Genomic DNA, 17,486 nt, shown 5'->3' with positions numbered 1-17,486 from the left:
AATCACTAAATTAAGAGAGGCCTACAACAGGACAGAAGACTAAAAACTAAAGTTAAGTAACCAGTAGCAATAATACATACAAAACTGAACAATAACTTTTAATATTAAAACACAACCAAATAAAATACGGTACTTAGAAACACTCAAAGGCACATTTCTTATTCCATATGCTAGTCATACAAGCGCTCCTTCCTCCCTTATAGTGCCCTTTCATGGAATGGGTTGGCTGAATCAGCCAGGAAAACCAACAACTTAGCAAAGTTAAAGTCTTTTCTAATGGATGACTAGATTAACGTATGTGTACGCGTAGGACATTGACCTATAATGATCTCTCTTTGAATTGCGTCGGTTATTACAAGATAGGTAGGGAAGCGTGGTCGAGAGGCCAAGTGCGCTTGAACTTGGCTTGGCTACCTAGAAAGGGGCTCGAGGTCCGACACCCGACTCGGCCAGAGTTCCCCCCCCCCCCCCCCCCCCCAATTGGTCCACAAATGAGATTGGACCAAAAAGCGCTCTGAGCATGCTATAAGCATTAAAGTAGCGCTATATAGAAGCAATAATGATAATAATAATAATTTAATGCCTCTCGAAGACAAGCCTTATTATTATTATTATAAATTGAATGAAGATTGATTCCATACACTCAATGTGAATTAAAGCAAGACAGAGACCTCTTGAAGTAAATCAAATGAGTTATATAACGATATATTTTGTCTGTAAGACTTTGATAAAAGTGGGCAATTATTAGCTTTGATTTTACTGACAGAACCTTATTAGCGGATTTCCTTTCTGACAGGCCTAGAATAGTTACTCTGTGAAAGCTAAACATTTTATAGTTAATCTTTATTACTGTCATCTTTAAAATGCTTCTGTACCAAAACGCATTATAAGGTAGAAAATAAATAAATAAAGCTTTGGGTATATTTAGTATGAGTTAAAGTGAAATTCAAACTCATCATATATACCGGTATCAATTTATTTACATTTTTATTTACATATTTTGAAACAAAATGCTTGGAATTAGATACAGAAGTTTTAAAGTAAATTGCACAGATAACATTCATACCATGGGCTACCAGCAAGGGAATAACATTGGCAACATATGTGGTACATTGAATATATTTTTAAAAATTCTTTAGTGAATTATTTCCTGATGTTACTTGCTATTCTTTGTTTTTGCATAAATGACAATATGAAATAATAAAAAACCACCTTTCAATTGCTTGATATTTAACCTACTGTACCAGTAAAATACCTTTCGATTGCTTGATATTTAACCTACTGTACCAGTATTGTTAGATATACAAGTAGCTAAGATATCTTTAAATAGCAATAATTTAATTAGAAAGCTGTCACCAATGCATTGAAATACTAGTGAAAATGATACAAACAAAAAAAAAAATAATAATAATAAAATGATCCTTTCAATCTTGCATTTCTTAATATTTATTGATGGCATAGTTTTAATTGAAAAAAAAAGTTTCAAGAGAATCCCAGGGATTAGTATCATAATATTATTATTAAATTTGAAACAAGGCCTAAATGAAGACACTTACAAAGAAAGTATTAACAATAAAAGTATTAACAATAAACATTAAAAGTCAACAAATTTGGAATTGTGTATCAAATTTAAGTTTGCTCATGATTCATGCTTAAAAGTATATATTCAATCAAAGCCAGAAACATTGCTATTCTTAATGCTTATATTGCATTTTTAAGAAAATTTAAAGAGCTATGATAATTTAAACCAGAAGAATATTTTGAGGTAACAGTAATAGATATTTTTTCAAGTAAGTAAATAACCAAGTAAAAACTTGCTTAAAAATTCATTAGTCATATTATTGTAGTTACTCATCTTAACTGTCTAAATTTATAAGTTTGACTTGTTATTGCAACCATAAAAACATGGTTTCAAGGCAAACGTATGTTGTTTTTTTTTCATCAGAATCATAACAAGCACATTAATACAAGTTAAAAATTTTAGAGCTAGGTGTTAAAGTTAACAAACAAGCCAAAGTTCTAGTCCTAGTTAGAAATTTTCAAACTAAAAAAAAAAATGACTATACAAATGATATGATTTTTAGATTCCTAATGTTCGTTGAACTAATCAGACAATTAGGCTACATTTAAAACAACAATACATGATAATGATAATAAATTGGATACCGGTAGTACATGTAATATACCGATATAAAGAAAGTAAGGGGTCTACATAAAACAACTATAAAAGAATCTTTGAGATAGGATGTAATTATCTTTCTTAGTTGTAATTTAGAATATATTTTACATTTATTTCATCTTTTTTTCTCAACAAAAAAGCATCCAAAATGTTCAAAATGTGCATCTTTCGCACTCAAATACACAACATTCAGCAACCACACACACAAGGTAGTTGAAAGTTTATAGCCCAAAGTGTAGTACATTATAGAGATGCAGTACTATTATTGAACAAATAAAAAAAAATATTGAAAGTATCTGGCAAAAAAAAAAAGTTACAACAATCATTGAACAAAATAAATGATGAATACAAATAACATTTTCAATAATTTTTAAAAACAGAACTTTCAAAGACATTTCATGATAAAAGAGTTAGGTGTATTTCAATACTAGTGACAAATTCAACAGAAAACTAGTTCTAAGGAATTTGTCAAGGAAATCCCAAAAGGCTTTAAAAACTTATTATAAAACTGTCACTGTAGACTATCAGCAAAAAAACCCCAAACAAATTAGTGGGAATTCAATTATACCCCGGTATACGTAAATAAATTTAAATATTAGCAGATGTTCCTTGAAAAATATTCATTTTAAATCAATTAGAATATTAAAAATTTAGTAAGGCATTTTATGAACTTGTACACACAGAAATTAAAAAAAAAAACAAAAAAAACAAACAGAGCTTAACAAAAATTGGTTATGTGCTAACAATATTGTCACAAAAGAAAAGGTTAACTTTTAATCTATTTAATTATGTTTAAATATAATGGTCTTAAGACCCATGTATGTTATAGTTAATAACTGTAAAAAAAAAAATCATATTGCTGAATAGATAAAGGCATAATCTGGTCTTAGTAATCATAGAAAACTCCTGCCTAAAATCTAATTTCTTAACTAGATCTAAATATTTTTACAGCTTAAAAAAATGACATTATACAAACATGTCAAGTCCTTTAAATTAAATTATACTGAGTCCACAGATATCGCATAGTTGCTCTCCTCAGCTGGAAAATCAATAAAGAAATAAAGAAAGGAAAACCAAAAAGGAAATAAAAAGATGCCCCATTATCATCATATTTTGATGACCTTTTCTAGAGCTAACCTAGTATGTATGTCACTATGTTCTATATAATTTTTTCGTAGTTTTTGAGCCTTTGGTCAATAATTTCTATTTAAAGTATGCAACATACTTTGATTAATTAAACATTTCTAGCATTCACTACCCAGTATAAAAAAGAAATAAGAAATTTAATTTGAAAATAACTGTACTTTTAAATAAATAAAAAAAAACTAAGTATATCTAAATCTACATTTCAAGAAATAAGTACATAATGAAACAGTTATTTTCTTGTTAATAATCAATAGGGATATTCTTTGAAAATAAAGATGCTTTCAAGGCTGATAGTACAGGCTAAAAGAGAACATTAAAATAAAATAGTAGACTTATTTATTGATGGTTTTGAAGTCTCAGAGCTATGTGTACAAAACAATATTTAAAAAAGGAATGATTACTGATGTAGGCCTGATAACATCAGTTACAAAAAACATTACTATACTTGACATATCTGGCAGTTTAAAGTGATTACCAAAACTTTTAGAATTGTTGTAATAATGGTATAACCTTTCCCCCCATGTGAATATTCTGCTACATCTAAGCCATTTAAATCTGTTCCCTGTCTGACTCATCAGACTGGTCAATGTCCATTAATTCATCTTTTGCTGGCATCCCTGGCATTGCTCTGTACAGTTCAAGTCTGGATTCTTTTCTTTTGAGGCATGTGTTTTGGGCAGCATCTGTGATCAGTTCTTTGCTGGGCTCCCAGCTGCTGCAAGTCTTACTTTTTCTAACAAGCATTTGCCTTGCAATTAGCCTGTCTTTTGCTGATTCTGCTTTTAGGACACTCTTGTACTTTCCCTTAATGATATTGATCTGACAAAATATTTTCTCTACTGAGGCGGAGGAATGTGGTAGAACAGCTAAATTTGTCATAAATTGTGACAGTAGAGCAAACTTGGATTTGCCCGTGGCATCCTTAACATTGCGCAACAAGAACCAATACTGTGGGATTGACATTTCAGTAAATAAAAATTCTTTAGAGATCCGAAAAGCTCTCCATTGATCATCAAGCTCATTTAGTTTGTTTTCTGGAACAAGGTTTGGAAAATGTAGAGCTAGCTTTGCAAGAGAAGGCGGGGCTTTACGGTGACTTTGCACAATTGTTGGATCCAATATGTCTAGGCTTGCAAGTATACCATTTTCAGCTAGGGAGAAATTAGCCCGTATCTGACAAGACAGTTCAATTAGAAACTGTAGAAAATATGCTTTGATTGGCTTTTCACGACCAGCTAAGGGTTCCTGAAGAAAGAGAGTCATCAATGATGCTCCAAAGTAGACATCATCAAGGTCTTTTTGAATGGAGACATTAGTGGGATCAATTTCAGATAACTTGTACTTTGAAAGAACATCATCCAGAATAAAGCAGCCAAGAAACTCACGATATATATTTGTAATTAATGTATGTAACATATGGAGCCTGAATTCTTCAGAATAAAATTCAATATTGAAAGAATTTATCTTTTGCAGTATATATTGCAAAAACGTAAGCATGTGCTTTGTTCCTCTTGCTATGAAAGTATTATAAACAGGCACTAAATCATTGTCTCTTTCATTTTTCACTTCTGCCTGAAAATAGATAAGAAGTGTCTGCCACTGTTCCAAAATAACAGTGATTAGGTATTCATCTCTTACTGTCTGCGAGCTCTCTTGTAGTTTGAGCTGAGTGACACGTACAAGTTCAGGATTCATTCCATAGTCCATCAGTGCTTTGCCTCCATTAACAAAGCACAAGGAGACTTCATGTAGAAATGTCTCTACGTCAGAAGGAATCACTTTAAGTGCCTGGCTGAAACAAATTGACATAGAGTTCCAGTCACAAGCAACAGTAAAAACTGTTGGAACATCTGCCTTTAGTAGAGAGTAAAATCCATCATTTAAACAGTTGTTGCTGCCATAGCCAATAATGTTATCCAAGGGTATGTTCTTTGAAATAAGAAGCAGTTTCACAGCATTGTAAAGGCTTTCAACAGTATCTGTATCTGGAGTCACAGTATCAAACAGAACATCTACTAGGTCTTGCTTGTTTGTGTCAAAGAAGCGAACAACTATAGCAGTAAGTTGTGTTGCTAAGGGATCTGAATTTAAGTTAATCAAAATGGAAAACTTCTGATTTTGACAGATCTCAGAAATTTCAAGTTTTCCATGATAGGCTATTCCATCTTGTATAAGATAAGCAAGTTTTGAGGCATCAATTTCTGATTTTCTGGCAATTGTGCTATTTACAAAAGCCTTTTTTAAAACTTCAACCAGATGACCAACATTGTGATAGGAAAGACGGTGCTCTGTGAAAAAGCCGGCCAGCAGCAACCCTGCCCTTGCCACATTTTCTTCTTCAGACAACTTCTTTCTTTTAATTAGCATTTCTACTTTAAAAGTGTCCTTGGCACCTTTCTTACCCTCAGTGTATTTTTTATGCTTGGAAGTTTTCTTGTGGGACATCAGCATACTTCTGTTTGCATGCTTTAAGGATGCCTTACAGTAGATACAATAGCTACATGTTCGATCATTCTCATCCGGTTGAAGCCAATCTGCAAATTCAGGATCATCTAGCCACTCTTCACGAAAGTTCTGATGATACCACTTCTTTTTCTTTTTTGCAGGCATCGACGTGATAGCATCAGAGTCTTCAAAACTTTCAAGCAGTTCACTTTCAGCCATTATATCTTTCAATCTTTACTAATGTCAAGAAATAAAAGTTACTTTTCTTGAAGCTGTAAAACTTGGTATTCACATAAATCTGTAATGAAAAGGAATTAAAATATTTAAATGATTCATGAAGAAATAACTCCTGTTTAAAAATCATTTTTCATAATTTTAGTTAAAATTAATTTAAAAGAATAATTTGGCATGCTGCATTGGGAACAAATTAATTTCTTAAATAAATATTGCTTTTCTCTTGACAAAAAAATTGATAAGTATATTTTTTTTAATTTACCATTTCAGTGAAAAGCTAACCATTTGATGCCATGCGCTGCATATTTAATACATGTATTGGTAGAGCCATCATTGAAAAATACTAATCATACATTCATGTAAAAGTAAAACTCAATTTGACAACTTAAAATTTTCTTTTTATTTTTTAAAGATATTAAAATAAATTTTTAAGTGCTAGCATAGTTAATATAAGACTAAGACTAAGACTAAGACTGCTTTATTGATCCTTACGGAAATTTGTTATGATTACAAGGACTCGTTTCTCATATAAAGACAACACAACAGAAAAATACACATAAATACAACAGACAACATAAAGAGTTCATTCAGCGACTACACACAGGTATCTTGGTGCATTTCATGTTCCCTGATCAATGAGTGGCGGTGATAGAGTCTGACCGAGTGAGGTACGAACGAGTTTTTGTACCGCTCAGTTCTTGTTTTGATTGACAGCAGTCGCCCACTTCGCGACGACCTGGCGTAGTTCTGATGGAGCGGGTGGCCGTTGTCTTCCAAGATTTTTTCGATTTTTCTTAGGCACGTTTGTTCAAAAAGTTCCTTTAAATGTGGTAATGTTGTGAGTGTAATTTTTGATGCTTTTTTAATGATGTTTTCTAGACGTTGCAACATATATATATGCACTTTGGATTGTCGTTCGGTGGTCTTGACGGTTCCAAGTTCAAACGCTGCATGCTGCCATTCCTAGTCATCCTGGTGCTGGTTTGGTCTAGGATGTAATTTATCTTCAAATCTGAAGGCACATCCGAAGCATGTAAAAAACATTTTACAAACAAATCATTTAGTGAAACAATGAATTTCGCACCAAGCCCTTTTGGCAGAGAATAAAAGAAGGGGGGGAGGGGGAGTAAGGAATTCTTTATTTTTGGTTCCTCACTGCAAGAAAAAAATGAGTTTATTTTTACTAATGGTTCTATCATTTGGATGTAATTTTTTTTTCCTTATTTCATTTTTAAAATGTTAGTGCTTGATATTATTTATCAAATTTTGTATTGAGTGAAGGGTTATGGTTAGGTTTATTATTGTTAGTTTACTTTTTAGTCTTCTTTCTAGGAGTATTTCTAGTTTAGCGATTTTAATTTATGTATTAGTCTAACTAATGTTAAATAGCATTTTAGTTTCATGTTCTTGCTTATTTGTAAAAATTTCTTTTAATAAACTTGTTTTGTTTGATTTCTTAATTAAATTTTATTGGTATGGGGAATCCATGGATGGATGATAACTCGCAATTTATTAGAACACCTCTATAAGTATACACACATTTCGAGTTTTTAGTCTGAGTAAGGCTCCACAAGGCTGTTATTACTGGAAGTGATTTATAATGGTTTTAAGCTCACAATTACCTATAAAATGCTTCCAATGGCATGCGTCTCAAATAGCCTCTGACAACAAGTCAAACTCCTGGTCTTCACCTGTGGTTCACATTGAGACCAGAAGAAATGTTACCACTGACAGGATAAGGGGTAAAAGCGAGCAACTGGTGCCTAAACCAGTAAGCTTTGGACAGGATGGGCTCGTTAGCCTTTGTTGGCCACCAAACTAGAAGAAGGAAAACTCTAAATCCAACCTATGCTGCCTTGCAACTGTACCCAAACATGGGGAAAGCTTCGGGAAAGAACCCTGAGGCAGCTAGCAGCACTTAGTGCTACAACCTGGTAGAACCTGCGACCCTACTGATCCAAGACTGTGGCAGATATTTGTCAATCCTCTGGAGTCAACCTAAGAGTCATGCAAGAGAGCAGTCATGTAATTGTGTGTAATTATAACAATGTCCTAGCTCTTTGTATATTTCAAGTAAAGCATATATATATATTGGATCTGTTGGATCATATTCATAGTAATGGGATATCTCGCACCATTAGTACTATTTCATAGTTTGTATATTATATGGAAATAAAGTATAAAGAGTTAAGTTATTATGTGTGATAAGCAAGAACATATATGCCAGTAGTTACATTGTGGTCCTCTCATCAAGTATCTGGACAATATGCTACACACAAGCTTGAAAGGACTACTTCATCCTGCAAAAATATTTTATGTCCATCCATTCATTAACTTCCTTGGTGTCAGAAGTGGGATATGAACCCATGCTTACTTTCACGCTGAATTGATCTATTAAGCATATTAAAGAAAAATATCTAGCTTATGTGTTTGTTAGTAAAATGTTTTTAAGCATGTTTCGAATGTTGCTTCAAAGTTGAAGATAATTTACTTCCTAGCCCAACCCCTCCCGCAGGACAACAGGGGATGGGAGCGGGCAGGGTTTAAACATGGGACCATCAATAAGTCCGAACGATAGTCCATCGCGCAAACCGCATGACCAGGCAGCCTTCTTAAAATATTTAAGATGGCCTGTCTCTCCCACAAAGGCAATCATTGCACTCCAGCACTTATGGACGTCTTGATCACGGCAGTGCCTATAAGAATGTGTTGAGTATAGTATACTACTATTATATAGCTCTAGAATTCTAGAACTAGATTTTGATATTTAGTGATAAAAAATATTCTTAGAGTAAGCCTTAAAAGGACTTTAATTTTTTTTTTTTTATTCACAGTTGCCATGGGTTAGAGTTAAAATAGAAAAATATAATTTAAACTGTAGAGTCTAGAGGCTCTATTAGATAATTATTTGGATTGTCTAATAATAGATAAAATGAGTTTCTATAGATCTCTATACTATACTATACTAGATACTGTCTATTAGATATTCTATATTGACTATATGATTCTATCTTTATATTTCTACTCTAACAACATAGTGAAGTTTGAAGAGCTCTAGTCACTCTGACTCTAGGTAGAAAAAGTAGATCTATCTATAATTTCATTAATGAAATGACATTCATCATTTCATGAATCATTTATTAAAGTTAGAGTTCTACTTTAGACTAGACTTCGTAGAGTCAGAGTAGATTAGTGATAAGTCTGATAATCATAATAAGTAGATCTATATAATTATAATAAGTGACTGTTGAAATGATGTTAGCCAATATTCCAATATAAATATGACTATTGTTATAGACTAGAGTTATTTTTAGTAATGATCTAGAATTCTAGATCTAAATTTAAATAAATATGATTGGCAAAATTTGGGGCAGAGCTAGATCTAAATAAATCTAAAATGAACTCTAGGACTAGGTAGATCTAGATTTAGATTAGATATTGTATTTCGAGTTCATTCAATCCCATAAAATACAGTTTTAGAAATCTAGGGATTAACAAAAAACCTAGTTCCTGGTGGTAAAAATCCTAATGGCAACCATGTTGTTAGCTCCATTTTTCTGGAAGCTGGGTTTTCCAAAAAGAACTTGACTGTCTCGATGTAGTTTATATAAAATCTAGAGCTAGACTATAAATAAAATTTAAATAACAAAATATTTGATAACAGATGTCATTTCTATTTACGAGGCATCAAACGCCCACTTATTTTAATAATGTAAAGATCTAGACCTATTACCTTTTAGTACACAGTTAAAAGCGAGCGAAAATGCACGACTGTAAATCTTTTGAATCCAGAAAATTAAAAAGTTTTTAGACTATCTGGGCAAGACGAGAATACTGGACTCTCAGAAGAGTACTTTATATAGAGTCTAAATCTTGACTAAAATATTAATTAGGGATCCATGTTACGAACTACAGTAAAATCAGACATATAGATCTGATATTTGGTATAATACGTTTAATAAATTATATGTAAGTTGAATCTACTTGCTAGTACAAGTCCAAGGCTTATTAACATTATTCTTTATGTAGGCTATCCCACTTTATAGGCCTATCTATCATTCTATGTATAAGTATTAGTAGGCCCATTATTAGATCTAACTATTTATATTTATATGATTATAATTTTTATATAGAAATAGATCCAGACATATGTACTAACTGTAATATAGGCCTATTACTATAGTCGACGTTATTCTAGGACTATGGATTTTCAATAGCGTTTTTTTTTTTAAATAACAGACCGACAACATAGAGGCCTACACACTTAAAGCTGGTAGCATACGCCAAAACTGATTGGAGTGAGATACATTGAGTAAAAACTCACTATAGATTTATTTGTCAGTATTGGGCTATAAATTTTTCTTATTAAATATATATAGTCCAGATCTATATTCCTATTTATAGGCCCTAACATGTAATTGCCCTGTTTTACAATGTAAAGTTCCCCTTTTAGGCCTTGCGATCTGAAAGTGAAACATACCAGCATCCAGTGGATCTCATTATCTTATAAGCAAAATAAAATTTTTAAAAGTTTTTAAAGGGAAGAACTCCACAATTTACAACCACATATCTCAATGATGTAGAAGTTATTTTCCCTCTTCAATTTCAACCAAAGTCATCAATTACCATGCTTATTACGATTGGCTTGGCTACCTACGAAGGGGGCTCGAGGTTCGACACCCAAATTGAGCAGAGTTGTGTTTTCTGAGGCAGCACGGAAAATTTTCTCCCAGATACCCCCCCCCCAAACTGGTCCACAAATGAGATTGGACCATAGCGCTCTGAGCATGCTATAAGCATGAAAGTAGCGCCATATTAAAGCCATAATAAATTAATTGACTAATTGGTTATTTTTAAAATTGATTCATGTATTGTCTCCGCCAATGAATAATTGCGCAAAGTTTCAACTTGATCCGACAATGTGTATGGGGGAAACAACGTGCTCAAGCTCTCTGTGTAAATCTAGTTGTGCATGTTAGTTAGAGACTTTAACTCTGCTTATTCATTGTTTTTGTTGTTGTTGTTGTTGTTTTTTTTGGCTGATTCAGGCAACCATGTCATGTACTAATGATACTATAGGGAAGAGAGAACTATTGTAATGCTGACTATTCCTAATCAATTTGCATGATAGTGTTGACGAAAAAATTTACGAATAATTATCCAGTTTTGAAAAGTGGAAAACATAGGCAGCTGAACTGCAATACACAATTAGGTCTATGAAGTCATTGCTATGAGTGACGCAAAAAGAACAAAAATGATGTGACACCTTGCCTTTAATATGTAGCCAAGCGGTTTAAGCCTCTTAGCTACACGCCCCATTCCAATTCCGAAGTTCAGATTGCAGGAAAGCACTGGGTACTGGACTCTACCAGACGCCGTAGCTGGCTATCATGGGAGCGCGAACGTTTTTTCTTTCTCTGAGGAGGTGTCACACGTAAAAGTTTGAGAACACTGATTTATGAGCGGTTAGCGATCGTTTTGAAAATGTAGATTTTAGAGGCGAGTCACACGAACTACTTCCAGCTTTGATTTTACCTTTTCATGGATGAAATAATATGCCTACACTAGAGTATGGCCTACTTACAGACTAAAGGGTTAATTATCTCTTCTGGCGAAGTGATGGTCAATTTAGAGGCGAATGGACTGTAACAGCCTCTTTATTATGACAGATCTTATTTGACAATAATAAAAAACGAAAGTAACGTAAGCTCAAAATGGTATTAAAAAACAACTCTTCTCAAATCAAAACATCACGTTTATATATTTAATAATTGAACTACTACTAGGCCATAAACTAGAGGTGCTGGAATATTTAGTGTGTAGTGGGTGCACTGGCGGATCCAGAACTTTTGAGTGGGGGGGGGCGATTTTTTTCCAAACCCTAACCCTAATGCCCAGTAAACCCTAACCCTATGCATAAACGTGCGTATATATATATTTTAAAAAGCAGCATTTCTTAACCTTTGGTGAAAAACAAAACAACTAGGGCATCGCTATAAGGTTTTCAAGTAGGGTTCGGGGCGAAGCCCCGACGACCAAAGCGTTTTCTTGCTTTTTTCACTGCAGAAAAGTATTCTCCTGACATTTACAGCTCATTATTCATCAATGGAGTTCGGGGCGAAGCCCCGCCGCCAAAAGCGTTTTCTTGCATTCTTCACTGTAGAAACGCATTCTCCTGACATCTACAACTCATTATTTATCAATGGAGTTCGGGGCAAAGCCCCGACGCCAAAAGCGCTTTCTTGCTTTTTTCACTGCAGAAAAGTATTCTCCTGACATTTACAGCTCATTATTCATCAGTGGAGTTCGGGGCGAAGCCCCGCCGCCAAAAGAGTTTTCTTGCATACTTCACAGAAGAAACGTATTCTCCTGACCTAAAACTCATTATTCATACTATTAAAAAAAGGACCTTTTGAATAATGTTGTACTTGAAAAATATTCTAATATGAATTTATAGGCCCTTAATACATTGCAAAAAATCCAATTTGTTCCTTGAAAAGATAAGATACCCCACATATTTAGATTTTGGCTTTGAGGATCTCCGCCGAAAAAAAATTATTCGATAAATAATATTCAATAAAATCAAAGTATAAATTGTGAGTTATAATCCCAAATTTATTTAACTAGAAAAATATCAGATTGAGTAAAGGTTAGAAAAAGGCGACTATGAAAAAATGATTTGGGTTTAGAACTCATCTCAATCGTGACTCTTATACTGAAAAATTTCGTTTGAATTCTATTTTTTTTGAATGCAAAGTCTTTCTAAAAATAGTTATGATAAATTCATGTGAAATTACATAAACTCTATCTGGAAATGGGAGGGGCGGTAGAGTGAAAACGATTAATCCTCGCTCCTTTAATAATTTCTGCTAAAGATTGCATTTGGCATTAAAGAATAGGGGTATGGCGACTCGATATAAGAATTTAATTTATAGTATATATAAATTATATTAGTGACAGATGTTTTTGTTTTGTAATTTCCTAACTGTAATACAAAAAGAAAAAGTATTGGTTTGTCCGATGGGGGAAAGGCGATTGCATGAATCGCCCCTCCCACCTGGTACAACCCTTTTTCATTTAAATTTTACTAATGATAAAATTTGAGATTAGAGTGTGTTACGACATAATATACAATGAGTTCACATATCAATATGTAGTTTATATTATATAGATATTCAACTAATTTTGTTCACAAACTAAGATTCTCCATAAAAATAGGACCGCCCCCCCCCACTCAGAGGGCTAGAGTGGGAAGGGCAGTACATGCAATTTCCCCCTCCCCCAACCTCACCGAAACGGCCAAGATACAAGAAGGCGAACGACATAATATAAATCTATATATTAATTCAACTAATTTTGTTCACAAACTATGATTTCTCCATTAAAGTAGGACCGCCATCCCCCTCAAAAGGTTTAGGTGGGAAGGGCAGTAGAGATAAATTGGCAAACAGGGAACGACATAATACAAAGATCGGTTAAAATATCAATAACAAGTTTTAATCACATAGATATTTAATTGATTCTGTTAGCAAGCTGTGATTTCTACAAAGAAATTGGACCGCCCCCCCCCCACTCGAAAGTTTATGGGGGGGGGGGGAGGATTGATACCATCGCCCCCTCCCGACCCCACCAAATCGGCCAACATACTAGAGGGGGGGGCGAAATAATCTAAAAATAGGTTGAAATATAAATAATTAGTATATATTATTAACATAAGTAAAGAATTCCTATACAAATTGTGTGAATTCTATACTAAAATTCGTCCGCCCCCCCCCCTTCGGGGGGGGGGGTCGGCCGAGGGGGGGGGCGATCGCCCCTACCGCCCCCCCCCCGGATCCGCCAGTGAGTGGGTGTTGGTTCTACAACACCTAGCGTTGTTGGTAATCTTTGACTATCTAGAAACTAGACTTTGTGGTTCTGGCTGCTATGAGATGTCACCTGGAAAGTCGTAAGTATTGTAAATTTGTTTGCTTTCTCAGTAAACACCGTGGTGTGTTTGCTGTTTCTTCTGTAAGCCTGATTTCCACTTCTGATATTAAATGATCTTGACTTTGTATGTTTGGAACCAAAGTTGCATTCTGACTGTCGTTCCGTCTTGTAGTGGACTGATGATTCTTAACTCCCTTCCTCTTGTCATAATAGTGTTTCTGAGACTGTGCCGAAGTGTTTTTTCACCACCTTAAGATCTGGCTTTTCCTCACTCGAAGGTAATAGATATCTGGGTCGGCGTCCCATGAGTAGTTGTGCTGGCGACACATCGATATTAGTCAGTTGAGTTGTTATGTAGTCTATAGCGATTAGAAATCTGTCTTCACTTTTCTGCCACAGTTTCTTCACTTTCTCGCCATTTGATCTCTGAAAACGAGGACTCGACTTTTCAAGCTCTTTTCCACATGGTTAAAGAAATTCAGGACTTGTCTTGAACCAAAATATGGTCCACTATCTGACCTTAATCTTATAGGTATTCCATGGCAAGCGAATATATTCTTCATTGCATCGAAGATTTCTGATGTAGTTTCATTTGACAGTTTTAGGACATCAATAAACTTTAAAAAGTAGTCAACTAGAAGCACATACTTTTCCCCCTCAAAGTAACAGATCACATCCAACCATGCTGCATGAAAGTTCTAGAGTCTTGGTAGGTATTAATGGTTGTGACACTTGTTGGTTCCGATATTTAGCAAGCCTGCTATAATCTTATTGTCTCTTCAATGTCCGTATTCATGCCTGGCCACAACACGACTTCTGTAGCACTCTGTTTACACTTCATTATTCCTAAGTGAGACGTGTTAAAGCTTCAGCATGTATGAACGTAAGCTAACTATTCTCTTATTTTTCCTCTTCTTCTTCCTCGATCTCATTTTATGTTGGAGCGTTCAGATGACTAGACCAATATATGAGATGAACTGCGCAGTGGTTTCAAAATCAGGGAGCTCTCCATATTGTTTTCTTTCTATTGGGGTGTTTTGGGGCCAGTGTCTTGTACGGGGCTCTTAGTAAAGAATGCAGCTTTGAAGGACATGGTCTGCATTATCTGGTGACACTCCACATGGGCATATTTCACTGGTTCCTATTTTGAGCTTCTCAGATCTTGGTATATAGGCCTAATTCCATGCGAAGTTTTTGATATCTGAATCCCAATTTGGTATGACTTCATTTGGAGTCTCGCTTCTTGTGTCAAGCCAACCTGTCCTAATTAGCCTACTTTTCGAAGCATTGAAAGTTCTTTGCTTGTATAGCTTTGTATTTCGCTGTAATTCAAAACACTTACAGCAGGGGTGGGCAAATTTCGTTACGCGCGCCACATGCGGCCCACCAGAGTGTTTTATGCGACCCGCAGACATCTAGAGAAATCAGGTATGCCCACAGTATATACATATAAATTGCAATTATATTAAAAATAATTCTAAATGTCTCTATAAATTATTGAAACTGTCTCATTATATAAAGTTTCAAGTAAATGAAGATTATGCATATTGGCATACAATACACTCAGTCTAAGATACAATCTCAGGCCAGTAGGCCTATTTATTCAATGCTACGAAGAACTATGTTGAGTGTTGGGTATGCTTGGAACAAGATAAAGCTCAATCCTAGACTGAGAAAAACTTTTTTTTTAATAAAGAATATCTCAACCATAAATCTAAAACGTTTGCACAAAGCTGCAAAAATTATCGACATATTAATTTGCAAACACAATTAGTCATCAAACTTATCAGCGTTAAGGGTCTTAACCAGAGGCAGTTCCAAAAAGCACTTTAGATTTAGATATAAAATAGCTCGATGCAACCGCTGAAATAGCATGGGCCTAAAAAGATCGCCTTTGGCATGCGGTCGTCCGCTATGAGGGAATAAGTGTCCGACCCAGCGCATTTGTCCAATCGTTAGTAGTGCCTCCATATACTGTCCACATCGGCCTCCAGCAGACCATAGTTATTTATAGCTCCAACCCTTGAGTCTGATTGCATTATGTATTCTTATTGCATTTGAATAGTTTTTTTTTTCTAAAAGATCTTGAAATAAATTGTCGAAGCAGAATCCTATCAGTAAATATTTTAATACTGGTACTTTTTAGATAGTTGATAAACAGGTATAGACCTACTGACACACTAACGTAAAGACCAACACATTTTTCTATACGCTTAGACAGAAAGGTAAAAGCACATTTCTTATTCTTAGTATAAATTTGTAGGAGTGCTCCTTTTTCTCTAATGTCATTAGAGCATGGCACGGGTTGCCTGATTCAACCAGGAAAACAAATGACCTAGTATGTAGAATCTGTAACATGCACGACTAGATCTACAAATGGCTGATAGAAGGATGTAGAAATCTTTTCTTTTGTGGAACGTCTGTAATGTATAAGATTAGGGCCTATCTATAAGTGTACTTATATTGCAGTATTTATAAATGTTAGATATATCAATGTACTAGTGTTGTTTTTTTTTAATTTAAAGGACATTTTTGTAAAGGGAAACTGCGGAAGAATCTATTACGGACACAAAGTTTATATCAACTCACTATGTCTGGTAAAAAGTTTATTCACACCATTTCACAAACTGGGATCAAGTTCAAATTTTGCACAATTATTTCTTGCATATGGCAAAATAAGAGTCAATTTAAAAAATAACCAATTAGTTAATTAACTATTAGCAATAGATTATTTTGTTTTAGTATATAACAAGGGAAGAGATTGTACTTCGAAGATGTGGTGGTATATATGTTGAATTAGTCCCCTTTATAATTTGTGTAGAGAATTAGGCGGTCACTTGAAAATTTGAAACTAACACTAAATAACTATAAAACCTACTATTTTCGTTAGCACTTTGCTGGCACAGTGGTTAGTATATTGGCTTGAGGTTTGAGCCCTCGAATTCGAGTCGTACACATATTCGAAAAAAAAAATGCATTTAAAAAGCAATCACGTTAAGATTTACCCAGATACCCCGTTCTTTTCTTTTCCCTTATTTTTCTCATTTGGTCCATGACAAGTGATGGGATCATAGCGCACTGGAAAAGCTAAAAACGTTAAATTGCGCCAAGCAAAAACAATTGGTAAAAATATTTCTAATCGCACAGATTTACTATTATTAATCTATATACCGGGTATACGGTATTACAAATTTCATTACACTGTTTTGTTTTTAAGTATTTTTTATTTTTATTTTTGTTTTGTTTTATTTTATATATATATATATATATATATATATGTTTTTCATTTTGATTTAGAAGCTATTAGATTTTACAAAGGACTGATAATTTTATTTTAGTCCTTTAGATGTTAAACATCAATATAAACTTTCAATACGTTTTAAAACTTTGTATTAATTAAAAAAAACGTTAAAACAAATCCACAGAATCATTCAAATTACAAGTTTCTTTTTTTTTAATATTAGAAATATATGTAAACTATGTATATGTGTCGATGGCAATCAAGTCGCAGGCTGCACACAATGCGCAATGTTTCCTTTAAGATATGCTTTAC

The 17,486-nt window shown here is 34.1% G+C and overlaps 1 protein-coding gene across 12 annotated transcripts in view; it reads right to left on the bottom strand.

The window, feature by feature from the left end:
* Positions 1-960: 960 nt before the first annotated feature.
* LOC106063478 (uncharacterized) overlaps positions 961-17,486 on the bottom strand; it is a 31,301-nt gene continuing 14,775 nt past the window's right edge. The window contains exons 1-5 of one of the 12 annotated variants that reach the window (XM_056012063.1): positions 9,036-9,483; positions 8,239-8,395; positions 6,607-7,016; positions 6,267-6,347; positions 961-6,068 (exon numbers count right to left, since the gene is read on the bottom strand). In XM_056012063.1, the coding sequence (XP_055868038.1) occupies positions 3,875-5,989 (2,115 nt within the window). In that variant the 5' untranslated portion in view covers positions 5,990-6,068; positions 6,267-6,347; positions 6,607-7,016; positions 8,239-8,395; positions 9,036-9,483 and the 3' untranslated portion in view covers positions 961-3,874. The other 11 variants (XM_056012061.1, XM_056012064.1, XM_056012062.1 and 8 more) reach the window with 11 other exon arrangements.

This window comes from Biomphalaria glabrata, chromosome 15, assembly GCF_947242115.1.
Source record: "Biomphalaria glabrata chromosome 15, xgBioGlab47.1, whole genome shotgun sequence".
NCBI classification, from domain to species: domain Eukaryota; kingdom Metazoa; phylum Mollusca; class Gastropoda; family Planorbidae; genus Biomphalaria; species Biomphalaria glabrata.
This window is presented reverse-complemented; position numbering and strand designations above follow the sequence as displayed.